The sequence below is a fragment of the Anser cygnoides genome, chromosome 6 (genome assembly GCF_040182565.1).
Source record: "Anser cygnoides isolate HZ-2024a breed goose chromosome 6, Taihu_goose_T2T_genome, whole genome shotgun sequence".
Lineage (NCBI taxonomy): Eukaryota > Metazoa > Chordata > Aves > Anseriformes > Anatidae > Anser > Anser cygnoides.
Window position 1 is genome coordinate 10,385,912 of NC_089878.1, and position 27,153 is coordinate 10,413,064.

General features: G+C 44.6%; 1 protein-coding gene and 1 non-coding gene across 5 annotated transcripts in view; both read right to left on the minus strand.

The window, feature by feature from the left end:
• Positions 1-2,994: 2,994 nt before the first annotated feature.
• Positions 2,995-27,153, minus strand: part of ABCA12 (ATP binding cassette subfamily A member 12) — a 111,614-nt gene continuing 87,455 nt past the window's right edge. For all 4 annotated transcript variants that reach the window (XM_066999642.1, XM_066999644.1, XM_066999643.1 and 1 more), the window contains 19 exons: positions 26,039-26,125; positions 25,082-25,175; positions 22,376-22,503; positions 21,258-21,345; positions 19,847-19,952; positions 16,466-16,520; positions 15,807-15,984; positions 14,035-14,150; positions 13,302-13,461; positions 11,647-11,915; positions 10,825-11,035; positions 9,093-9,202; positions 8,372-8,516; positions 8,107-8,241; positions 6,764-6,867; positions 6,399-6,491; positions 5,840-5,945; positions 4,993-5,130; positions 2,995-3,773 (listed from right to left, as the gene is read on the minus strand). In XM_066999642.1, coding sequence (XP_066855743.1) covers positions 3,654-3,773; positions 4,993-5,130; positions 5,840-5,945; positions 6,399-6,491; positions 6,764-6,867; positions 8,107-8,241; positions 8,372-8,516; positions 9,093-9,202; positions 10,825-11,035; positions 11,647-11,915; positions 13,302-13,461; positions 14,035-14,150; positions 15,807-15,984; positions 16,466-16,520; positions 19,847-19,952; positions 21,258-21,345; positions 22,376-22,503; positions 25,082-25,175; positions 26,039-26,125 — 2,443 coding nt within the window. In that variant the 3' untranslated portion in view covers positions 2,995-3,653. The remainder of the gene's footprint in view (positions 3,774-4,992; positions 5,131-5,839; positions 5,946-6,398; positions 6,492-6,763; positions 6,868-8,106; positions 8,242-8,371; positions 8,517-9,092; positions 9,203-10,824; positions 11,036-11,646; positions 11,916-13,301; positions 13,462-14,034; positions 14,151-15,806; positions 15,985-16,465; positions 16,521-19,846; positions 19,953-21,257; positions 21,346-22,375; positions 22,504-25,081; positions 25,176-26,038; positions 26,126-27,153) is intronic.
• Positions 24,875-24,948, minus strand: TRNAN-GUU (transfer RNA asparagine (anticodon GUU)). The gene has a single exon. It is a non-coding gene; the product is annotated as a tRNA-Asn (tRNA).

Here is a 27,153-nt window from a genome sequence, read left to right on the forward strand (position 1 = left end):
CATCACCAGCTCCTGTGCTTTGCTGGTCACTTGAGCAAAAAGCACTTTACCTGGACGTGTTTGACCCATGACCTTGCTCGCTGACCCGATCCAGGGACAAAACCACCGCTGCGGTTCTCATGAAAGGACACAGAAGTCCTGTTAGGCCCTTAATTTATATTCACAGTAGCGGTTAGGGCTAGGATAGCTGCTGTTTAGTTTGGCCCTTCTGGACAGCTTTCCTTGGCTGCCCTTGGTGGCCACTTGCATCGGGGCTGAAGCCAAGCAAGGATCAGGCTTGAGAAGTGCCACACTCTCATCAGCGGCGCGAAGAGATAAATGAAGCAGGGCTGGGACAGAGATTTGAGTCGCTGTCTCCAAGTCCACATCTCCAATTACAAAATTGATTTGAATCCATCTCACAATCCACATAACCAATTATGAAATTCCTCCTCGACTCCCTGGACTTGTTTAGCTATTGCACTGTGTACACCTCGTGTCTCTAATATTTCAGAGCATTCTTAAATTAAGCCCAGCTGTAGCCCGCGCAGTTCCAATTAATACATACAGGCTGCGCGATCGCTCTGGCAGGGCACTGTCGCTCCCCGTTGCCTCGAACAAAGGTTATTAGGGTGGGTGAAGTGAGATTGCGTTAAAGAAGTGAGATGAAAAGATTGTTTTCCCCCTGGACTGCAGCATTCATCTCTCGCTCACGGAGAGGTGCTGTGTGGCAGTACGCAGAGCACTCCTCTGTCCCTTCCAGGGACACTGGGGTCAATGTTTTCAGTGACCTTAACTCCCTGCTCAGACCAAAAAATAGGACCGGGCTTGCTGGCTTTATTTAAAAAGTTGTTTCTGAGCTGTAGCTCTGTATTTCCAGCCACCCCTGCAACCAGAACGAGCTCTCCTTGGAGAGACTGAGGGGTGATGAGAAACCCAGAGCCAGCTTTCGGAGGCAGGATATAATTAGCTTCCACGTCTCTTGTCCTGGAGTCAAGCCTGGAGCATGACCTACCTTGGAAAAGGACAGGTTAAAACAACGAGGCTCTGAAGTGAGTTTCTAAGATGGCAAAAAAGATAAATCAGCCTCCGGTGATGTTTTATACAACGTCCTTGCCAGATGCTTCAAGCCCCTTAACAGTTGTAACTACTTCTCCACAGGTTTCAATTAAATTCCCTTAAGTACGCAAACTTTTGCTTGTTTGGACCAATACCTACAGACTTGATTGCAATAGCAGATGTTTTATTTTTACCTGCAAGTGAAATCGGAGAGTGTATATCATGGCGATGACACATTTCACATGAAGCAGATGTTTCTATTAATGCCAGAATTGGGTGGAAATTCAAAGAATGCTCTTTGCCTTTTTTTTTTTTTAATTCTATTTTACCCAATTAAACCGCAACTTGCTGAAGTATTCCAATGAATCACTTCCTCTTTTTTTGATTAGCAGACTCTGAAGGGACAAAAGAATAGCTTTGTATCAGTCTCTCTCAATTAAATGTAAAGTACATCTGGACAGAGTCTGAAGATCCATCTTTCACTGGCAGTTGCAAAGCCATCGACATAATAAAATAATACTCTGATTGGTATTACAAGGCTGCATTTAAATCATTGGCATTCATGCTCTGAGTCCTTTGCAGGGAGCGCAAGCCCTCCATTAGAGAGAAGCTTAATTTTATACTGTGATCTGTGTAAGATATGCAATGAAAATGAGAGGGGGAAAAAAAGAGCTTTTGCAGAGCTGGAGACATAATAATAGGAGCCACAATGAATGTCTGGGCAGCATTTTCAGTTACTTATAAACTGCAGGTGTCAAATACATTCTGTAAAGAAGCTGAATTCCAGTTTTAATTACAGTCAGCAGGTTGAGGAATAATTCAAGGCTTGATAAAACCTTCAATCCATAGCAAAACTCCTCCTGCTATCAGCAAGAAGTTTACAGCGAGATGAAGGAGAAAGCGTGACCTCCTTGCAGTAGCTAAACTCTCTGAACTTCTGTATCCCACTGTAAAATCCTCAACACCTATTCCTTGCATGATTATTTCAGCAAGCCTCAGCATCAAATGGGAACTAAAGTAGTAAAACTCCTCTGATGCTCGGGGTGAGAAAGATGTGTCACTTTGCAGCTTCCACCTAAAGTTTCCCTTGGCTTGAATTAGGTGTGGGGGTGGGATGAGGGTGGGAACAAAATCAACCTCCCCCGAAAAAACCCTCCTCTGGTTGGAACTGTGCATGTGAACCCAAAATGCAGTGTCACGTGGGCCCTCCCAGGTCTTCCCAAGGTAAGTATGACCTGGCTGTATTGGCACTCTCTTTTCTTTTACCAGCAACAGTAAATTTGATCTCGAAGACTAAGCTCATTATGTGCTTTAATAGCACCACATGCACCTGCCCTGACCCAAACGTGAGTCTTTGAGGCCTTGTGGCTCCCACAGATAATGAAATGCAATATTTAACTCTTCTGGCTGTTAATGATTCTGGGGAAAAAAAATGAGAATGTGTGTGCTGCTGTGCTGAACTCAGCTCCTGGGGGTCTGCTGCTCCAAGGTAAGCAGAAGTCTCATTTAAAGCCAGTGGGCAGTCTGTGAAGGAGGAACTAATTGTGCCTTAATGCAGGAAAACAGCCGCTGAGCTACTGGGACGGCCACAACGGCGGTGGTGAGGAGGGTCACCAAAATGGAAGCAGAGAGGCAGAGCCTCATGAGAGGGAGGCTGTCAGAGGGGCAGATGCACAGATTTCTGAGCAAGGCTGCTTCTCGTGGCTTCTACTTTGCTCGGGGAAATGTGACCTTCTGAAGCAAACATCTCCATACAAAAGGATTCAGGAAATAGTGCTGCTTCTGTTCTTCTTCTGCTGTAATGAAGGAGCCCTGGCCACCAGCCAAAAGGACAAGGAAGCTGCTTGGGGTAGAGACCTTCCATGGGGTACCAAGAGCCAAGAACTGCCTGGGAGCTGAGGACTTGCCCTAGGTATTACAAGGAGCTGTAATAAAGCACAGCAAGACACCAGGGGAAGCAGTGACTTCTAAAAGAGTTATATTTGTACTGCCATAACCCACACATGCAGATAAGCTCTATGTCAGTACCGAAGATGGCCCCACCAAAGGCATACGCAACTCGCAGTACACAACACCTACATCCTCACAACACCCCTGTGAGGTAGGGCAGCGCCAGGAACCCTACTTCACAGGTGGGGAACCTGTCACAACCGAGCAACTTTCCGTCCTCCAGGAAGTCTGCTGCAGAGCAAGGGGGGGAGTGTGGGCTTTCAGAGGGCAGCCACAGGGCTGCTTTTTTGTCAAACAGCCTGCACTGCCAACAGCTCCTCTGCTCTGCCACGGCCATTTCGGCTGTAAGCGAACAGCCGTGACCAGCAGGAGCTGGTGATGCTAACTAAGTGCTCACAGGTATAAAAGTCATCAGACAACAACTGGGGACCAAAAACCAACAGCTGTGGAAAGACCAATCTGACTCGTAACCAAATGCTAGTCTTAAGTGCCTACTGTGTTCCTAGTAACAAAATACGTGCATATTTTAAAAGTACTTTAAGAAAATGTGACTTTGTATGCCTGCCATCCTGGAATCGTGGAAAACAGGAAGAAACTGAAAGAACCCTGAGGGGTCATGTCAGTTTTTTTCCCCAGCTTCTGCGATCCCTCGTGGTTGGGCCTCTTCAATAGACGGAGCTGAGGGTGCTGGCTTGGCTGCATGTGTCAGAGCTGTCTGATGTCACATCGGGAGCTACATCCACACCATCAGGATCTGCTTGATCTTTGGCAAAGTTGATGAAAACCTAGAAGTTTAAAGGGAAACATTCAGTATGTGACAGCGTAAGAAATTCATAATACGAATGAATAAAAAAGGGGAATGGTTGTTCATTTGACTGTGAGCCTGGAGAGAGTGCTCGGGAAGGGATTCACACTGGATTTGAGAATTGCAGAAGTTGGGCTTCTATGGCCTAATGTAAATAAATGGATGCACGCTCCTCTACTGCTGAATGGACACCCGGGGATGCAGAGGTAGGTGTTCCTGTGCAAAACCTAATTGTCCTGCAGCTCATGTTTCCAAAGTACTAGTGAGATAATACCCCTGTGTGGTAGTTGGTTTTGATCACAGCGTAATACATCTATATTATTACTTTATAAACCCATCTGTCTATATATAATTGACATCCATGCATGCACAGCTGCATATGATATAGATAGGTATACATAATCACACATAACAGTCTCCGTTTGAACAGCACCTAATGAATACATAAAATATTCTTACTGGAACACTATCTGCAATCACATTTGCATACACACAAATCCATGCTGTCCTCCCACAAAACACGACTCAGGGCTTTCTGCTGTTTGTCGGCCCATTTCTCTCACAACCATGGCCCCTTATTAAAACAATATCAAGGACCTCCTTCCCTCCTCCCCCAGATCTCTGTTCGACAATTTATAGGATTACAGGGCTTGCAGTTTTGCTCCTGTCTCTGGGGCAGACCGAATATATCAGATGCTGATGCTCAACAGAATGGTTTGTTCTGGGTAGGTGCTTATGGCACCCCTTCAGCTGAGACACTTCCTACAAGATTTTGATGGCAGTGGCAATGTTCTTCCAAGGGAAAATGAACTTGCGGTCAAATACAGTACAAGAAAGGGCAAAATCAAGCAAATTTCCATGACTGGTGGTAAAAATCTGCTATCACAAGGCCTAGCATGGAGTTCTGGGGTGATTCATAATCCTGCTATTCATCCATGCTCACAAGACTGCTGAAATCAGCATTGGCAGAGGGAAGAACAGATCCTTTATGCTACAGGCGGCTTTCTATGTGCAATTTCCTAGCACCAGCACAGGTATCTGGAGGCAGTAGCACTGATAAAGTATCCCCAGGAGGAATATAGATGGAAATCCCTTTCAAAACGTAGTCTATTGTGTGCAGCAGTCCATTATGTGTAACCATCAGTCTACTCCCCTGTTAACAGTTTTAAACGGATGGCCACACATCTTTAATTCCTTACCTCCTCTAGTGTTGTTTGACTCACTGAGAAGTGCCTGATTTTAAAGGCTTCTTTGCTGGCTTCCAGGAGATCAAATATATTTGCTACCCCTCCTGCAGAGACTGGAACGTGGTACTCCACCATGTTGAAATGCCGATCCTGCGGGAACAGGAACGATGGGGTAGAGTTAAGAGGTTGCTACCTGTGAAGAGCAGACAGATTTGATGGCTGTCTGGATGAAGATGGAAGCACAGAGGAGCCAGACAATGGGAGAACGAAGGGACAGAAGATGTGTTCTGTCCTTCTGGTTCCCAAAGGTGAGGAATATTATGGCCTGCTAGTGACCAGTGTTTCCCTATTGGGAGTTCTTGTAATTTTGTGACTGGGAGATGCTTCACCAGAACTGGAAGCTTGAGGGTCACCATAGCATTCCCAACTCTAAGTTTGCTGTTGTCATTAATGCAAAGATTGGGTTATGGACAGGATTTGTGACTCAGTGATCTGGTTTTACAGTTATTCAGTTACTGGAAGCACTTGACCATCTCATTACCCACTGAATATAAAGTGCATTTCCTCCATGCAGTCAGGCTTCAGTGGGACAACTCACAGGGGCAGAGGGTCACCTTGCAGCTGCCTTACAGAATCACTATAGCTGTCTGGCTGAGATTACTCAAGCCATCAAGGAACCTGGATGCTCCAGCCCTTGGGCGATGCTGTTGGGAGCTGTAACAAGTGTGTGAATCCCTTAGACTTTAAGAGCATGGATCTCTGTGTACTGCGTGTTGCAAGATGTCTTCCTTGCAAAGATACTCTTGGTTAAAATGGAAAGGATGGGAGGGCATCCCCTGAATGCAGTTGTCCTGCTTACCTTCAGGCATGTATTTGGAAAGTGTGACTTCATGAATTGTGTCAGTGTCTCCGTGCTAACTGTGTTGCTATTTAAGTGCATCTTCACAGTGAATCCTCTTCCAAACCTAGGGGAGAAAGAAAATCACAATTAACACAGTAGGAAAGAGAAACAGATAAAGAAAATCCTTTGAGAGTGCTGCACAGCCTCTTTGGGAAAATCTAATGCAGGCAGAGTGCAGCTTGAATGGGGTCAGGGTTGTTAACCTGGAGTGAATCTCAATAAGAAACTGAGCTATTGTGATAACTAACGAAATCAAAGCTCAACCCCAACATGCATTTTACATTTTCAGCAGTAAACAGATTACTTTGGGGAACACATCTCTTGGAAAAAAAGGCTGTGAGAGAGCAGAAAGCGCATTAGTTAACAGAATTTCAATGGTGTAGTAGGGAACATAAAATAGAAAATTGCTTATTTTGATGCCCTGTTAACAAAGGTCTGATGTCCAGAGCCCTCAAAGCTGTGTGCTAGTAACTCCACATGCCAATCAGTAGAAGTGAAATTGGTACACTTTACTGACCTGCTCTTGATATGCTGCAAAGAGCCAATGCACTGAAAACTCCCGTTCACCATAATAGCCAGCCTGGTACAGAGGGCTTCACATTCTTCCATGCTGAAAAAACAACAAAGAAAGTCGAATAAATCATCAAGAAGGCATAAAGAAAATAGTTACTTTGGCGATCAGAGAACATTACTGCATTTTCCCTAGAGTACTGAAGTGCTGTGAGTCTACGTGGGCACCCCCATTCAGCCCCAGCAAAACCCCAAACCTGTTACAGCTCAGCGCCCTGAAATTCTGCAAGAAGCAATCAAAATTCTGGAGGATGGACCTCTCCACGCCTCCTGAAGACCCTGAAACTGGAAAGAAAGCCAAAAAACCCCTACCTGTGGGACGTGAGTATCACTGAGCATTTGTTCTGCACTTCCTCACTGATGATTTTCCAAAGGTGGCGTTTAGCATTTGGATCCATTCCAGAGCTTGGTTCATCCTATTGGGAAAGAAGGACTAAATGTAATGCACTCAAAATCTTATCTTCCCAAGGCTTGTCCTATTTTTAGCTTCATCATTAGTGTTACATTTGCTGATAAGGACCCCCAGGTGAGCTGCCAGCGGTACAAATCAGGGAGAAGGATACTCCTGAACTGCATTATGGTTATGACTGACACATCCCAGGCTTCCTTCATGCAAAAGCAAGTCAGCTTAAGACTTCCATCCTCACTGCCCTTGGGAGCTGCCCAGCTCCCCTGGTGACTGCGGGGGAAACTCCCAAGCCCCCATCGGACTCTTTATAGGAACTGAGTGCCTGTGGTAACACCAAGATCAACCTGATGAAGCAAGTCTTGCATTTCTCCAGTTACATATACAATAAGCCAGAGATGAAAGACAATATATTGTCTCCTGTTTCATGCATTGCTGATAAAATTGATAGCCAACTTTCCATCACCAAATTGTTGTTATGGGTAATGCATTATATGAGGAAGAAAAACAGCTCGGGTTCATGTAGCAGTCAGTATGGAGGAAATTTCCCCAGCTTCTCTTTTTATTGAGATTTTACATGTTGCAAAAGCAGCTGAGGGGCTTGTGTGGTCAGAAGTAAAGGCAGAAGTGTAGGGCTGGATATGTGTTTGAGCAAGGGAGGTTTAAGTCCACTTAGGCAACAAGTTTAACACTGGGAAACCTGCCCAAAGAGCACTGCACACATCCAAAACACAACAAGTAACAAACTGCACAAAAAAAATGTATTTCAGCAATAGCATACCTCATGGAAGAAGTGGAAAGTTTGAAGTGAAAGAAAAAAGGGGAAGCCAAATCTAGAAAAAACTGTTTTATGTTCTAACCTTGAAAGTTGCTCCTTTGCTCTCCTATTTATTTGCAGCTTTGGATGCTGCTTTTCTTGCAAGACTACACAAGGTAGTCAATACACAAAAATGAGAAAGAGCTGGGAACAAGGAAAATTTAACTGGCAAACAGAGGGCCTATTTTTGACCTCTAAAAGATTCTAACAGAAACTGACAGACTCACCACTCTCTGATACGCTCAGAGAAAATGTGGGTGCTTGCTGGAATCTAAACTTTCCTTGGATGCACATGTTGTAAGGCTAATTTATTCCATATGGACATTGAGGAATGTCCTGCAGGCCATGTCTAAGAAGGTTTCATTAGACTGCTCAGGTTCCGCTGCCAGCGGAATCTGCTCAATTCCACCCAACAAGGCTCCCATTTCTCACCAGCAACAGAATAGATGGATTCCCAATGAGAGCCAGGGCAGTTGACAACTTCCTGTTGGTGCCATAACTGCACATAGAGGTGACTCGGTCTTTGTAGGCCATCAAATTCAGCCTGTGGAGAAGCTGGAGTACGATCTACAGGCAGAAGAGAACAACAGTGCCCAGGAATTACCACACACACACCTACAGTGAAATACTAATTAAGTCAATGGAAAGGCTCTCAATAACAAGAAAATGCTTTAAGTCAAGCCCTAGTGTTACTCACTCCTTTGATCTCTCTCTCTGGGATGCTGTGGAGCCTAGCATAATAATACATGTGCTCTTCCACTGTCAGCAGGTCATCCAGGGCATCTTCCTGAGGACAGTAGCCAAACAACGACCAGTGTGCCTCGCTGATGTCATTCAAGGACCTGTGTAAGGAAGTCAGCAAGTCAGTTTAAACACACTGAATTGCTAATGCACTTTGGAATCAGATAGCAGAGATAAAAACCTTTTCTCCTGCTTCCTACCTCCTCCCCAGCCCTGGAAGAGAAATGCTATGAATTTGCAGACTTTCAGCTTTCAGGCCCTCAGTTCTGCAAAGGAAGAGCTGTATCTGTGAACCACAGTGTCTAGTACTTAAGTCTCCAATTACCATCAGCCCTTCGGATAGCATAGCTGCCACCAGGCCCACTCCTGTTAAACAGTGCTTAGAGATGAGTCCTTCTGGTCTCCAGAAGTGGAAGATCTGAGGATCTAGATGGAATGAATGGAATGAAGTGGAAGAAACACCACTGAGAACAGCAGAGGTATGACAGCAAAATGCAAATGGTAAGGAAGCAAGTATGCCATCTTCAAAGCATTAAGCTCCCTGCCTTATTCATTTTTGCTCTGCCTTGAATGTTTGGTTTTGTTTCAGACTTTTTTTTTTCTTTGCCATCCAGCCTTATAAACTGTTTCCAGGCTGATCTGCTCACGCGCCTTCCCCTGAAATCACATCTCCATACCCAGAGTGATCCTGGACCTGCAACCTGCCGCTGGATGCTCCGATATCACCTGTCAGCATCTTAAAGATGGTCGTCTTCCCAGCTCCGTTCACACCAAGCAAGCCGAAGCACTGGGTTGTGGGAAAGAAAGGTAGAAACGTAACCATGCTGTATTTATAATGCAGAAATATTGCACTGAGACGAGCGCTCAGTGCAGCTTGTCACTTCTTTCCTTTGGACCCTTGAGCAAGATGAATTGCAAGAGAGGCAGAGATACTCGGAGCGTACGAACGTTATAATGGAGGTTGTTTATGGTACAATATACCGCAGCTTTTATTAGGATCGTTTGTTTAATATGGTGAAGAATCAAGGACGTGTCTCTAATAGAGTCGTTCCTTTTACTGCAAGGTGCATTTTTGCAGCGAACTCATCTGACAGGCCAAATCCTGATCATCTCATTTGCGCAAAACATCCCATTGACAGCAACAGAGCTATTCATAGGGATGAGGTGAGTGAGGTTTGTCCTGTCATTGGTAAAACCTTAATGCGACACAAGATTTTCTTCAAATAATCTCACTAATGCACTACATTAATAAGATTAAGAACTGGCTCCCTGTAGTGCAGTTCAGTATCTCATGCTAAAATCCATGTTTTATTGCTGAGGTTGGAGATATGCAGTTGTGTGTCGCATAAGCAATAACCATTGTGCTGATAATTACTGTTATTTTGATATCATTAACACAGACCAGCTGATCTGAAAACCCTCGTGTGCTGGGCCCTGTCCAGAGGCCCAGCATCCATCCAGAGCTCATCCCCACCTCGAGCTCCACTCAGGGACAGTGTCTGTGCACAGCCTGCAGTGATCAGTGAGGAATGGCACCCCAAGCCCCACCAGCACTGGGATGACTTTTGCCAGGAGTTAGAAGCCTCGATGCCTGTTGTGGTTTGGAGAAATCCTCTGCCAGAAAGAACAGTGGCCACACTGCCCATGTGAAGCTGCTGTCCTCCTGCCCAGCACCCTGAATTCTTTCACGTGCCCCGTAGCTCAGCGATACCCAGGATTATTTCCAAGCTTCCCCACTAGTCAGGTGAACAGCCTGAGATAGGATCTGTCCTCCAGAGGCCCCGTACATTTTCCTATGGGTCTCAGATAATGTTCCATGTGCTCCTGTCTTTTCTTTTCTCCTAAGTCAGTGTTTTTATAGGTAACTGAACTGATGTGACTGAAGAATGTTTTTCTCTTTAAAGTCCTGATTCATGGAAATGCGTGTACAGCTGAAGTGATTTTGCTTTCTCTGATGGGCAAACACAAGCAGATAACCCTGACTCACTGTCTCACATGCAGTTTGGTTTAGATGAAGAATTGCAACTGGCAAAATGCTGCTGTCTTCATTTAAGTTTGGCAAGCCACAGTGATCCCTCCAAGACCACGCTGTGCTAGGTGCTTTGCAAACACAACATACAGACAATTTGCTCTAACTATAGCCCCACACTGTCTCATCCTGTTCCTGTTTCTAGGGCCTTCAGCTTGGTGCTTGGTGTCCCAAATCTACCAGGAGCCTTTAGTTGCTACTGGAACTCCAAGAATTAATATATAGTAAGTGCAAGGTGAAGGAAGGAAGAAAGAAAGAAGTCAGAGCAAAGCAAACCATTCCATTAGTACTGGGACAGTGGCAAGGACTGGGAGAGAAGATGATGGTGGGACTTTGGATCTGTCCCAGTGTCCCCCCTGTAGCCTTTCCCCTTGGCTTACCTCTCCAGCTGGAATCCCCAGGCTGATGTTTTTCACAGCCACAATGCGTTTGTGGGGAAGGTGGTAGATCTTTGTGAGGTTCTGGAGCTGCACCACGTCGAAGTCAGCTTTGCCGGACTCTACCCGGTTCCTCTCTGCCTGGACATCCCCGTCCTCGTCAGTCACAGGCAGCAGAAGCAGTGCTTTGCCATGCACTCTATCAAACAGGTACCTATGTGGAGGGAACAGGGGCCATTACCCTCTGGAAATCACAGACAGTAGGGGTCTGTGTGTTTGGGATACTGAGGAGCCGTCCTGCGAGACCCCAGAGCATGCAAATACACACAGGTATGCAGTTTCTATTCTATTTGCTCCCTCTAAGGCATAAAAAAAAAAGAAAGAAAAAAAAGTGTGTTCTCTTTCTGCCTCATTTTTTCTCTCATTCAGGAAATATTCTGAGCTGGAGCAGGTCCTGCCTTGTGGCCACACTCATGGTGCAGGGAACAGGTTCTCGCTCCTCACTGGAAAAAGATGGGGAGATTCAAACTGAGGAGGATCTCAGTGGACTCACTCCTCTCACCAACGAGCTGAACATCAGCTCACCAAAGCCAGAGCCCTGAAACGGGGGCTCAGTCCCTGAGCCAGCAGGGACTAGGAAAGGACTCCAGTAACCTATACCTCTCTTAGTTTATCACTGTGTCAGAGAAAACTTATTCTGTGTTTGCAGAGCATCTCGGAAATTTATGGGCTGAATAATCAACAACGATGGCACAAGAGCCCAGAACAGAACCACTGAGCACTGGCTCGGTCCATTCTCACTGCGAGACTCCAGATGTTACTTACTGTAGTACGTTGTTCCAGACCTTCTGAATCAACCTGTCGTGAACTGTCAGACGAATGGCAAAAAACACAGTGCCCTGGATAAACATGGCAAACAGCTTGGATGTGGTCTTGTCCAGCTCAAAGGTTTTGTCAGGGTAGTCCACTCCGTAGGCTTTTAAGAAGCCCAGCAGCGCCTGATCCTGCGACAGTTCAATCAGGCCATAGCCAAAGCAAAATTGTGGGAACAGAAGGAACACATGCCTTAAGTTTTCAGCAAGATCATGCAAGCCCTGGAGAAAAAATAAAACAAAACAAAACAAAACAAAAAAGAAAAAACAGCAGAGTCACTGTCTTTATTCATAGAATAAATTCACAGGTTTCACTGTGTGACTGAAGTGTAACAATTACATTGGGATTTGCTTGTGTCTCAGAGCAGAGATAAATTGAGAGCAAAGAGCTCTGGAGACAGCTTGTTTCACAGACACAAGGTCAGAGAAGTCAAGAGGCTGTGATCACCCATAGTAAGCAGCATCCAGTTCCTGGAGCAGCCACCTCACCCGGTGCACGCAAGCAGCCAGAAACCCACCCGTGAGCCAGAGCTGAGTCCTGCAACGGAGCTGCAGTGCCCAAAATTACTGTTGCTGCACCAACCCACTGCAGAGCATGGACTGTTCCCCAGTCTCGCTCCTCTGGAGAGCTGCCCTATCTGGTTTTCTTGGAAAAACATCTCCATAAAACACAAGATTTGGCACTAATAGACATAAAAGGGCTTTTCCAGTTAATTCATGGCAAAAGAGCCAAGTGCACGGCCTAACAGTTACGCACTCTCATATGCAGAGATTTGGTACATCTCTAGCAGAAGAAAGGATTAGTACATGCTGCAAAGTGGAGAGGCAGTAAATTAGCATGGGGAGAGGCTGACTCCCTGCCTCTGGAGAACAGAGAGATAAAACCAGATTATATTCTTACATCCCTAAAATCCAGGGGGTTGCTTAGCAAGCGCTATCCACCTAGAGAGCAAAATCCACTGCAGCTATTGTTTTACAAAGCAATTGCAATTTATGTAAAAGAAAAAAAAAAACAACATCTAGATATAAGGTGTACATTTTACGTTTTTATCCCACCGATTCCTAGGGATATCTCTATTTAAGAAAAGGCTTGACTTTAGGGAATCATCACTGTCTCAGAGTCATTTTTCATCCTTGCAGGGAGAAGATTGCATTACAGATCTAGCTGACAGACAGCTGGTGCTGGGCTTAATGCAGCACACTTCACACTCAGGGCAATCAAATCTAGTCATCACTCTCTAGTTTGTACGGCAAGAACTTAGCAATGGTTGAAGTTCCTGTCAACCTCGTATCAAACATCCATGCCCACTTCCTGCCCTTCTCTGCACGGGCAGTTTTTGACCTCTCTTTTTATATTCTTCCCTCTGACACCATCCTGTCCATCTTAGCTGGGGGAGCAGATTTACACAGACAAGCAGGATTCCAATTTGATTCATGTCCTGTCTACAGGGAAGCCCACAAAGTCCTGCAACTAACGTCCTCTGCTTGGACTACATTACATATCTAGAAACCAGCCAGGAACCTGCTTAGGACACGATCAAACCCACCAAACTCAACAAGAAGTGTCCTGTCATTCTGCTCAGGGCTTGCTAATAGCAGGGATCCTACCTGGTCTGTGGCCTTTTCCTGGGAGAGCAGAAACACAACTGAGTGCGTGATTATGGTGTTGATGCCAAAGAACAAGTTGACGCAGACATAAACGATGAAGGCCATTCCTGTCTCTTTGAAGAACCCAGCCAGCAGGTACATCCATGAAAACGTTGCATATCTATAAATTGCCAACAGCACAAAGAATACTCCAGTGATTAAAAGAGCAATTGAAAACCAACAAGTAAAGATCTCAGACAACATAACTGTCTTGGTATGTAACTAGCTTTCCATATTACAGGATTGTAAGGGAGGAAAAATGTCTTCGTATCTGTTAGAATTTGGAGAAGTTTATGACAGAGGCTTTGAACATGTAGCCCTGATTGAAAGCAGACAGACAAGGCCTGGGGGATTTAAAGCCAGGGAGACCATTTTTCTAACTTTTCTTGAATTTTCCTGTGTTTTTCATTCCCTTGTTGATTTTGAAATGTTTCTGTATCAAACTTTGCTCAGTAAATACATGCTTGCAGCCCAGGCTATCACTGTGAACTTGCATATTTTGTACCCTCACACAGATTTTGCTTTGAATAAAGCAGGTATGACAATAGCTTAGCTCACTGTTCCTGGAAGGAGTCACCACTTCTGAAGTGAACACTGAAGAAGAAAGCCCACATATTCCTCTGTTGAGTCCCAAATCACAGCAGCCTGCAATATCCAGTTCCTCACTCTGATATTTAAATAGCTTCACACTTACCCAAAGAGTAGCAGCAGAAGAAATACTGCCAGTAAGTTATTGTTGTTGCAGAAAGCTGGTATCTGGAAAGATGAAATAACTCCTACTGAGAGTCCAATAGGGACCATAAAAAGCACCTGTAAAATGATATTAAAATGATGTTATTAGGATGGTAATTCTTATGCATTTTTCTAGAACGATATGAAAGCAGCAAAGTCTGAATTTGTTCCCACCATTGCTGCTTAGGTTTTCTAGGAGAAATCAAACACATTTGGGGGGTCTCAGTCCTCCTGAAACCCTAGGGAGTCTTCCATATGAATCCTGCAAAGCCACTTTGAATAGGCTAAATGTAAAAAAAATAAAAAATAAAATTAAAAAAAAATACCCTTTGGGGTTTCTGTTAGCCTTGCAGTTCATTGCTTTCTATAAATCTGGTCTCCATAACGTTGTGTCAAGCTATCGCCTACCATGCATCTGCCTTGAGAGGTTCCTCTCTTCCTCAGTTTTGTGATTTAAAAGAATTGACTGGTGGGGAGTGCTGGATTAGTTGCAGCCCACTGAATAATGATTGTGGCAAAGATTCTGGGGATTTTTCCACAGGCTGATTTACAAATATGCAGTGCTGGAGCAAGGGCTTGGACTGGGCAAACAGAAACACCATCTGCCCCATTCTCCAGCCCCCGTGCCATGGCTCAGGGATGCTGTGCCAAGCCAGACTGAGGCCACAGCTCACATTAGCCAGAGGATTTCAGGCCTTAGCCCTCACTGCATCAGAGAGGGGCTGGCCACCCAGATACCCTTGCAGAATTCCTATTTTCAGGATCTGATGTTATTGCTGGGATTTTAGGCGCTAGAAAAATGCACTGATGGAAACCCATGGGATATGTGGAGCTGGTCACCATTACAGCACAGGTGGCAGTGCCAAAACTCCAGAGCAGAGACAGTCTGCACTTGCAGATTTCTAGCTATGTGAGGGTTTGACATCGTGCACTGAAGGTAATTCATAAGACACAAAGCACTTTAGTCTACAGACACTGTGCATATTTATCTTCTTAGCGATGCTTTCCAGCAGTGCTATTAACCCTCTTTACCATGAGGAGACTAAACTTCAGGCAGTACAAGAGCATGCCTACACCACATAATGCAGCACAGAGCTGGGGAGCTCAACTATCTATAGGAACAGGGTGGTAAATCTATACAGCGCAGTGCAGCACTGTAGAAAGCCACTTGCTCACATCCTGGAAGGCACAGAGCTGCATTAGTAGCTCTTCTTGGCTTAAAAAACCTTTATAACAGATAATCTTGAAGAGAGCATTCAACCCAGCAATGGATTTTTGCCCAACAGAGGACTGTCAGCTGTGAGATGTCTGCTAATGTCACACCCTGTGGTCCCAGGGTTTCCAAAATGGCTGTAGCCTCGAGCCCCAAATCCTTACCCGAGATGCATAAAGCCTGCATGACAACTCATCTAGCCCTGCAAGCTAACCAAAAAGCAGCTTGCTGCTTGCATGCTAAAATTGAAATCAAGCTCTGGCCTGTTCTGTGCTGCTCTTGTATAAATGTGCTGAGTGTTTTGCATACACTCGAGAGAGAAGGAATGCCTTTGCTTAGCAAAATCCAGTGTTGCGGTTCACATTTAATTGTCTTCAATGCCTTTGAGAACAATTACTACATAACACACTTGGTAGTGATAATATTAATAAGTCTAGGCAACCAACTTTAAATAAAGAACATTTTTCCCCTCCTGCTGCTGAATGCTACTCTTGATGCGTTTAAGAACGTGAATTATTTACCAGATCATAAACGAAGTTAGTCACCCAGTAGCTTGTCATCCCAAGGCCTGAAATATGCTGCAGTTGCTTGGCTTTGGTTTGATGTTCTTTCACCACATATAGCACAAAGCTTGCGGTTGTGATAGAGTAGCCAACCAGAACTGACATTGAAACTATGATATCGAGTAAGCTGTTGAGCCTGGGGAGAAAGCAGAGAAAGATGTATATCATGAGTCAAAGTGGTAGACATCCCTCATCACATTGTTAGAGCTCAGAAACTAAAAGGGCCTGATGGGGTGCCAGTGTCTTTTGCTAGTGTTTATTATTACGCCTAGCAAAAAAGGACTCACAACACTGAGTCAAGACAGCCACAGCATTGATTGGAAAGGCCAAAAGGAAAATTATGTAATTAATATTATGCTGAAGCACAACGATGTGATACTGTAACTGTGACCTCCAGATTTAAATGGGATCCTGCAAAAATACCCTAACGGGAATCATCAGTGCTGTGGCATCCAGGATCCTACTCATGCATAAAGGTAATGAAGGCAAGGATGGGAACAGTTTCCACATTTGGAGGGAGATATTTAGTAATTTTGGCTGCTTTATGGTTTTCAAGAAACTGGTTTGCTTCTTTTGAAGCTAAACAATTCAGGCATCGGCCAAATGAATCTTCTTACATTACTTGTTCTTGACTCTGTCCTCCAGGATATGGGTGAGCTGATAAGAAAATACCTAAAAAGAAACAAAAAGAAAATAAATTTAAAATGTAGCTAGCTTAAAGTTTCTTTCCCCAGCTCTTGAGATTGGCAGTAATACAGAAAACTAAGTAGAGAAGAAAAGCAGACCAAAAGTTGTTCTTGCTCTATCGTCTTGGTGTGACCTTGGGCAGGATTTTGAATGTCCCCATTTTTCCTACGACTTCATGTTGCTGCTCAGCAGCTGTGAAATTCAAACCCTAGGCCTCGTTTCTGCATCTGTCCAGCCTTAAAGGCTGTATCACTCACTTCAGCAAGAGCACTCCTACACCTAAAATTAGCCACGTGTTTGTGGGCCCATGTATTTTAGGTTAGATTCTTCAACACTGATGCATTCAAAATTGGTGAATACGTTTCATTTGAAAGCTGCTGCTTGATGATTTCACTGCATTTCATCTTTTATTTTATCATGAGAAACAAATCATTCCCTACTGCCTTTCCCCACAGCTATTATCTTCCTATATTATATGTTTTTACCTATACGGGGATCTGTTGAGAAGCTAGCATTAACCCAAGTAAGCTGCAGACACCTTTGTCCCCAGTTTGACAATGAGTTAATTCTGAACAATTGTCTCATGCAGTCAAAAAGCCAAAACCAAAACCAGAGCATTTTGTTCAAAGGAACTAGTGAACATTGCTTTGTTCAGGGGCAATTTGTGCCCATAAAACCAGAGGTTTTTTTAACAGGAGGAGTAACCTGGGGGACTCTGGTGGGGCAGTTCCAACCTCCAGTGAAGGTCAGTGCCTTGGTCACCCCAAAATGACAGCTCAGTCTCTACGGCTCCAGCAACCAAGAAAGGGTTTAGGTCAAGTTTGTGCCCAAAAATGAGGTTCTCCACCTGGACTTAGGCACCTGAATAAATGCCTCAGTTCTCAGCAGGTGCTGGAGAACCTCTGGCTGCTATTAAATGCAAAGAGATTTGCTAGCACACAGCACCTCTGAAATGTAAGCTCCTTAGTGCCTGACTTTGGGCAGCTGTAAAAGGAAGGACAATTTTGGGCTATTTTCCTGAAGAAGGAACACTCTGACTCGGGGGCCAGCAAGGAGGAAACTGTGGTTTTAGGTGACCAACTGCCATACTGAGCAAATAAATCTGCAAGGGAGGATTTCCTAGGAAATTCATTTCCAAGGGGAAAAAAATCCTCAGCCTTGTCATAAGCGAGCAAAATGAAATTAAAATCTTGGGCTGCTGATAAAACCCCATAAACAGTCAGGAAATGTTTCCCTTCTCTAAAAGAGGGAGAGAAAAAGATACCGTCTGTCTAATCTGTTAATGCTCTACTATAAAGCCATTTTCCTTTGCTGAAGCTTAGGCTAGAAGTCGGAATTTCCATTTCAATGCTTTCTCTTTTTTGTTGGTTGGGATTGAGAGAAGAGAAAGCACAATATACATAAGTCAAAAGCTATTATGACTTGCTTAGTGACAGGGTAAAAAGCTCTTCATGTATTTTTTAAAAAAATATACACTAAGTCAAACCTCTAAAGCAGGACTGGCACCTCTTTCAAACTGCTGAAACGACAACACACTTTTATCTGGCCATTTCAATGCTTCTTAAACTGTCATTTATTTGTCACAAAAACAAATAGATTTAGCTGCCAGGGACGTACCACACGGACCGTCTGTTCAATTGTATTTCAAACTGGATTTACACTACCCCAGGGGAGCTATCCTCGTCCATTCATTTTATTTTCCCCATTCTATGGATCAGATCATTAGTGGGAAGCGGAGAATTATCTGCCTGGTCATTTACTACTGAGCATTTCGTTCAGAAAAAAAAGACACACACACAGCAGGACAGACAGAATAAAAACTGCTGCTATTCTCTCCCACTGAAAATTGTTATTTTGCTGGTATCAAACTTCCCCTGTGCAAACTTTCTGACTGTTCATGTGAGCCTTTCGTCCCACTACCACATGCGTTGGGAATACAGAGATGGGGAGAACATCACTGCTTAATAATTCATCTGCTTTGGGAGGTGCCTGTTGCTGGAAGCACATGGCTCAGGTCTCCTCTCTCTGCACCCTGGCAGGGGCTCTGGCTTTGCCATGTGATTTTGCAGTGCATACTGAAGAGCCTGAACCTTCTGACCTCAAGGGCATAGTGTGATCTCAAAGGCACAAGCCTTTATTTTAGGACAGGGGTAGAGACAAGGCGCTGGTTTTGCTTGTTGTGAGGGGACTCGCAGTGCATCAGTATGTGGAGGTGGGAAGAGAGATGTGCTGCTTCGACTTGCAATCGGCACTCTGCTGTGCCTTGGATTCATGGCATGGCACTGAAGGCTTCAGAGCAGGTGCCTTTTCCCTTATCGTTAAATTCAGGCACATCATCGAGGAGTAGTCTTATGAGCAAAGTGACACTGTCACCTATCTCACTGTCACCTGGAACAGCAGGCATCAGAGATGAGGGGGGCTTGACATGGCCACAACATGGCTGGAAGGGCACCGTTTGTCACAGAAAATCAACTGGGGGGGGCATTCTGCACACAATCGCTACTCTTGTCAGGGCCAATACACCTCTGTATAAGGCTTCTCAAAATGACATCCATAAAAACCGTCCCCTCTTCTCCCTGCACCCCTCCATCCCCAGGGACAGGTGTACATACACAAACATATTCGTGCCTGTGCTGCACCCTGAACGTAGGCTAACCAGCAAACACTAAAATAAGGTACCCAGGTTTATCAGCAGCAATTGGGGTTGCTGCATTGCATTACTGAGAAGAAACTATGAGAACTTATGAGCCCAAATGGGCTACTAATGCTCCTTGGGATCTGTGTACTTCATGCGTGAGAGGAAAAATAGAGCTGAAAATGATGTTTCTCACTTAATCTCACTCTCTCTCATTCACACTCAAAGACAAACATACACATACCCACACATCCCGAGCTGCTCTCAGCAGAAGGGTGAAATATTAAAATTAACTAATCTAAACCACCCATGGAGATGACCTAAAGTAGCCTTTCTGTGCATAACTAACAGGCACCTAACAAAAGACAGCTATTTCAGTACCATAACGAGAAGCAATAAATCCAATAGCAACCGTTGCCAGTTTTTTGGATGGATGAAGAAGTATTTTATGTAGAAGCTGGGGTCTTCCCTGTCCAACTCCCCTGAATCTTTGACAAAGGCACATAAAATATGCCTTATTCATGTTTTTCAATTCTGTTTTTAAAGGAATCTGCATCATTTGGAATTTAAAAAATGGCCTCACTGAAGTCAAGGTAAGTGCTGTCATTGATTTCAACACAACCATGATATTCCCCGAGTTGGGAGAAATTGTCTGTTCATGTGAAGGGCCACCTACCATAACTGGAAGAGTCATTTTTTGGCAGATTAGCTCGAAGAATGAAGTTGTTCAAGCTGTTCAGATAGGCTGGAAGGCTGTGATAACCTTCGGGATTATACCACACCTGCACAGAATTGAGAAATTGAAACAAATTGGGAGAGAAATTGTTACTGATAACATTTTGGTTTGTTCTGCTTGCACAAATGAATCATTCCATAGCTGTTATCTGAATTCATAAGGCTCTACAAGTTAAAGTCCAATGATTAAACCACATCAAGCACCAAATGAGTATAAAAGCACATTTCACTTAAAACGTGAGCAGTCCCATCAGCTTCATTTGCCTTCTGGGAGAGAAGAAAGAAGCACTAGCTGGCTATGTGACAAAGCATACAGATTTTCTTTTCTGTAGTAAGTTGCTCAGATCTTAAGAGTACCAGCAGTGGTGACTTCCAAAAGAAGGCTGGACCAGTCAAACATTAAGGAAAAGACTGCTTTAGGGCAGAAAATAGCCGCCTTCTCTTTTAGCAACAGCCATTCCCACCCTCACAGTAACTCTTTTTTGCCTTTTGTTTAGAGGTGTAAGTTACCTTTCATAGCACAGAGGGCTTATGCTATTAAGGTCAGAGGCTTAAACACAGCCCACAGCATCCCCTTTGCATCTCCCCAAGTTCTACACACTAAACGACTATTTTCCTTGCCCTAGCAGAGCAAGTACTGCTAGAGAAAGAGAGGGCTGGAAGCCTGCCCTGTCTCCAGCACTATCAAGGTTTCAGGTATTAAATCCGACACATGATAAGCAAATATCGAGAGCTTTCAGATATAGGATCGGAGGGGTGAAAACGTCTGCAAACTGATTATAAGAGCTCTGAGCACTAGTGAAAGAATAAACCCCAAAATTACCTTTTCTTGGGGCCACCTCTGAAAACAGCACAGCTCTTGCAGGAACACTCTACTTACTGGTAACTAGGTTTTCCAAGGAGACAAGAGAATCTTGTAAACTCTTGTGTTTCTTTCCTACCTTAGATTTCAGCCTTGTTTTTTATTTTTTTTTATTTTTTTTTTAACACTGATGTGTTAGAACATTTTCACTGAGCAGAAACAGAGAAATGGGTAAATCAGAACATACAAGGCAGACCTAGCTAAGGCACATACGTTCTCTCATGAGATAAAGGTGCCACTAACTGATCTTTTCACTTTTCTGTAATAAAATTATAACAGCAGAAAAATTGTTTCCTACTAGCAAGAGAAGTCAGACCAATAAAGAAGAATGGGGAGAGGAAGGGAAATAAACTGAAAGTCATCTCTGCCATGCCAAGCTGCAGATCTCAGGAGTTTTCGCTTTATTTTCTGCAATATCACTAAAGTCAACATCACTCCTGAATCCCCCACTTCCCCTGCCACAACAAGCTAGCAGATGGAGGTCAGTTACCTTAGTTAATGTTCTGCTGGGTGGCACTGGCTTGATGTCAAACTGGAGATCTTTTGTCAAAGGCATCCCGAAGCTCCAGCCACCATACCTGAGGGAAAAACCCACAAAGAAATGCATTGTTATCCTCAACCAGAAGCTTTAATACCACCGTTGGTGTACAGAAGCATGGACTCTTTGGAAACATTCATGTGCTGCGTGCTACCATCACCTTAATTAATTCTTGGTTGACTTGAAACAGAAAATCTTATCCCAGTATGTGGTATGATGCCATGCCAACACAGCTACAGGAGCCCTTATTTGGGGGGAAAGAAAAGGAAACAAACTCAGAGGCACTGTCACAAAATTGCCTCCATTTGAGAAACATTTTGGAGCTGCTTCCTCACCACACTGGAACAAGATGACTGCTTCTTTTCCAGAAGCTGAGCAGCTCAGGTTAAATCAATGGACAGATGAACATATTCCTTGACAACCTTAATGGCAGGCTATTTTTGCCCCAAGACATGCTGTGCAGCTGTGATGCAGACTCCACATACTAATAGCTCCAACAGCCCCCTGGTGCAAGAAAACACTCAACTTCTAACTTCCTTGGAACAGATGCACTTGTTTAAGTGAAGCACACACCAAGACTCTTCAGAGAATTAAACCTGAAGGAGAATCTCTCCCTAGGGTTTGCTTCATGACAGGCTGTGTCAGATTTTCCTCTTTTTAAACATTTCTGAGCCAGACAACAGCTCATCTGTGGATGCAGCCATCAACCCATCAAGTGATTGACATTTTATCCCTAGGTGCTCTCTGCTATGATCGAGCAGAGCACTTACACAAAACCTTTATCTTTAGCTCTGTAACTGCAGTGCATTTTACCTCCTTCCACCAGATTCACAGAGACCATCAGCAGTGGGGTCCTGCTAAACCCTTACTTCACTGCCCCCACTTCGAGTACAGGGGTATGATACCTGTTATATGTGCTCCCATTGCAGTTACAGAATCTCAGAATCATAGAATTGATTAGGTTTGGGTTGGAAGAACTAGGTTTGGGTTGGAAGGGACCTTAAAGATCATCTAATTCCAACACCCCTGCCATGGGCAGTTCAGAGAATGACTGGAGGCATGTGCTGTACCGTTTTTGCAGGAAGTCTTTGGTGGTTGCTAGAATGTAGGTCTCCACATTGTGCCCCGTAACGTTATAAAGCATCCGTGTAGAGAAGGTCCTTCTGTGAGGGGGAGTATAGTTCGTCTGCGGGCACGTCTGAGAGGAGATAAGTGAAAAAAACATTAGTGGCTGTGCTTTAACTAAAAACCTAGCATATCAGGACAAGATTGAGAGCTGGCAATGGTGACATTCTGGTCCCGGGACTGATTCCTACAGAAGCTGGTGATCTGCAAATCAGGGTGCCAAGACCCACAGCATACATCTCTGTGTGCTGTTCTCAATGTATTTAGTGAGGCGCTTCAAAAACAACCTTTGCTTGAGTCTACACTTCAGTTTTACTAACATCAATGAGACCTTGAAATGTGCTTCATGCTAGGTAGGAAGATTTTTCCCGAATTAAGGCTGATCCTATTTAGAAGAGCTTCAGAGTGACTGCACTGACAATGACAGAGGGCAAAACAGCTTCATGGAGCAGAAAACTCCACAGTGGCCTCAAACTCTCATCTTGCATTTCACAGTAGCTATGCTCTACATTTTTACTTTACTGTCAGTCATTGGGAATATTTTCCAGAGCCTCAGAGAAACCTTGGATTAGTCCTGAATATATAATTTAACACACTGAGGGTCAAAATCGCATCGACTGTTTCATAAGGTTGAAACGTCCTACACCAGACAGCATGCTGGCTGCTTCTTTCAACTCATCCATAACAAAAACCCTGGCCTCCCCTATTGTGTATCTGTTCAAAACTTTACATCAGAATACACAAAATAGCTGCCTTCACGCTGAGGAACACCTGCCTGTGCCTGCTAGAAGTGAGAATCAGCTTTGAACATTATCCTGACTTACCAGAGGAATGATGCCAATACTTTTAACGATATGAAATTAAGTGTATGTCCAGAAAACTGCATAAAATAGCTGCATTGTAAGGAATGGCTAGGAATGTTCTACTAAGTACACGCTTTATCTTACAAACAGTGTCAAGCTGCGCCTTGAATTTGGTTTCCTACTGGAAAAAACTGAATACAGGTGAACAGCACTGTGGGGAGGAGAGCTCACCTTCCAACTGGACACGTTAAATTTTAACTTTCTTGGGGCAGAATCTGTCTTTTCCCCATGTGCATCTAAAGGCACTGAGCTCAGCAGGGTCCAGATCTGGTCCTGTATGTACCACCTCAATGCAAATAACTGATATTATTAATCATCACTATTTGTAATGGGGAACAGTAAAAGCAGACAGATCTAGACTTTGCATAAAGTTAAATTCTGAAGAGCAAACAGCAATAATAGCTGTGCTTTCACATAATGACAGTGCTGTATAAAATGCAATTTTCCTCTTGAATACATGCTCACCTCTGCTAAATGGGACAATCATATAACACTCAAAAACACCATTAAACCTTCCCCCACCAAGGGGAGCAAGTCAGATATATTAGCATGCAAATCTTCTGAGGTTGCCATTTCCTTTCCTGTTCCCAAACTGGTGCAAACAGTCATTACCCAGGGTACAAAATCATGGAATCATTAAGGTTGGAAAGACCTCCAAGATCATCTGGTCCACCACCAATGTCACCCATTAAACCACGTCCCTAAGCACCATGTCCAACATTTCCTTAAACACCCCCAGGGACGGTGATTCCACCACCTCCCTGGGCAACCCGTCCCAATGCCTGACCACTCTGAGAAGAAATGTCTCCTCACGTCCAACCTGAACCTCCCCTGGCACAACTTGAGGCCATTCCCTCTAGTCCTATCACTAGTTATCTGAGGGAAGAGGTCGACCCTCAGCTCCCCACACCTCCCTTCAGGTAGCTGTAGAGAGCAATAAGGTCTGCCCTGAGCCTCCTCTTCTCCAGACCAAACACCCTCAGTTTCCTCAGCCACTTCTCACATGACTTGTGCTCCAGGCCCTTCACCAGCTTCATAGCCCTGCTCTGGACATGCTCCAGGGCCTCGATGTCCTTCTGGTACTGAGGGGTCCAAAACTGAACACAGCACTTGAGGTGCGGCCTCACCAGAGCTGAGTACAAGGGGACAATCACCTCCCTGGTCCCACTGATACAAGCCAGGATGCCATTGGCCTCCTTGGCTACCTGGGCACACTGCCGGCTCATGTTCAGGAGAGCACCAATAAACACCCCCAGATCCTCTTCCTCTGCACACTTTTCAAGCCACTCTGCCCCAAGCCTGTAGCGCTGCATGGGGTTTTTGTGGCCAAAGTGCAGGACCCAGCACTTGGCTATGTTGAACCTCATCCCGTTGGCCTCTGTCCATCGACCCATCCTGTCCAGGTCCCTCTGCAGGGCCTCTCTACCCTCCTGCAGATCGACACTTACCCCCAACTTGTTGTCATCTGCAAATTGAGGGTGCCCTCAATTCCCTCAGCCAAATATCAATAAAGGTATTAAAGAGCATGGCCCCCAACACCGACGCCTGGGGAGCAATGATCAGAAAAAGACAACAGCCCTCCGTCCCTGGGTGGGCTTGAACCACCAACCTTTCAGTTAACAGCCGAACGCGCTAACCGATTGCGCCACAGAGACACAGGGCCCAGCAAAAACAGGAGGGATTTTGAACATCGAGTTCACTGTAGTTATTGTGCCTGCTCAGAAAATTGCTCCCAACCCACAAGTGACCCCCCCCAAACTCCTTCCCTTTTAGGTTTATTTGAATTACCTGGATGCCATCTGTGCAGTTGCAGGCAGAATACTTGGTTTGGGGGTTTCCACTGGTAATCCAAGGGCCAAGCATGTCTTCACTTAAACACTGCCTGAAAATGAAACACATTTTCCTCTGAGGTTCTCTATACCGAGGCATAAATGATCCTAACTGATGTCACGTTTAATGACAGCAAAGATGGAAGTGAGTAGATTCAGTGGAATAACAGACCTTCTAGTCAGCTCTGGGGGCTTGAGGGAGTATTTGTCCTCCTGCTGACTTGGTAGAGAACCCTCACCACAGTTCTCCATGCCTGGATTCATTCAGCTGATTAGAAAGAACCCAGACACCTCTTCATTACCACAGTGGGCCTCATAAGGAGATAGCTCACCCAGGCCAAACTTCCCAGGTATGGGGTCAACCTGCTCTCATCCTGGCATCCTGTCACCACCAAAAATGTTCTTTTACTACTCATAGTAAAGGAATCCACTTAGGGTGGTGGATACTTCTTCAGGCAAACAAAACCACCAGATTCAAGGCCCTGGGACTGTGTGGAAGTTCCAGCCTCAGCCTTAAAGCACAGTATAGCTTGCTGTCTTCAAGCATATCTACAGTTTTGTGCTGGCAGATGTTAGCCTTCACTCCAAGCCATGTGGGCTCTCAGCAGGGCTAAGGTTTGCTTCACACTAAGCAGGACAACTCAGCTCAAGACTGACCTTCATCCAGTCAGCTCCATCTGTAAGGGGAGCAGTGAGCTAGGACCTGCCTTCAAAAGGCCACCTGGATATTTTCTAGTGAGCTGAGTCTGCAAGTCTGTCTGGAGACAAGCAGGAGGTATTTTTATTCTGTGGCACCCGCACATGCAAATTCTGCAGATGATCAAAGATGGCTATTAAGGGTCTGTTGTCTAATAGGGTTATGTCAAATCTCTTGCAGACAGGATTTAAATGGGAAAATAAAATAAGAACTACTTACGAATTGCTTGCATTCATGCATGTGTTATCTGTCCCAGGGAAAGCAAGCATCGAGGCGACTAAAGCATCCGTGGTTTCATTGAAATTCCTAAAATATAACAATAAAAAAAAAGTTCAAGGTTCTTCCACTACCACTGAGCAGAAGAAAGCTGTCTGAATGAAATAAGATTTATTTATGATGCTAAATAAATGATTATTTGTGGTGCTAGTCTTGCAAACCACTTAAGTAAAAGCAGCACATGAGGGCTGTAGCACAGGTTTAAAAGGACTGGTCATTGCTTAGCACTGCACTCCTACTCCGGTGACTTGCTGCCTCCAGATCGAAGTGAGATACTGAGGAGCTTTTGAACAATCAAAACTCTGTTTCCAGGGAAAAAGCATCTACTGCAATTTTCAGGCAAAACTTCTAGTCTCATCTCAACCAGCTCTCACATATGTGAAGTCCATTTGCTTTAGGTCATTCAGAAAGATGCTCCTCCCTCCTCACCCAGCTATCTAGCAGTTATCCATCAGGAGAAGCAGAGAGCTTTAGGAATACAGGACTCAGAGACACGTGTCTCCTACCCCCATCTAGCAGTACTGAAGCAGAAAGGCATGAGCAGTCCTGGGAAAGAACACCTGAGAGCAGATGTGCGATTTGTAATGATGTTCCAGATTAATTTTGTATTGCTCTCTTAAAGCTGAGAACCACTGGAGAAAGCAGTTCACCTCACGACATCAGGACGGGACAAATTATATTCCTTTTGGTAAAGGGATTTTTAAGCACAAGGAAATCATTCGGTGGTAACGTCCTAATCATGCTCTTCAGATCACTGCACGCCTTGGACTAGTGAGTCCTGGGCGAGACAGCATGTCCTGTACTACCAGAGGGGAGGGCAATGCAGCTGGTTGACAAGATGAACAGAACTTAATCCTGCAGTTGTAATGCTGGAGCCAACTAATGTGCCACCTCCATTTCACATCAGGGGAAGAGTAAATATATTTTTTTAAAAATCCTTTCAAGGCAGCATGGCTGTCACACAGACAGAAGACTCCAATGGCAAACACAACGACGAATATTTTTCACATATTTCAGAGCTAATTCCAACTGAGAGGTTGTTTTTCTAAAGCTTTCTG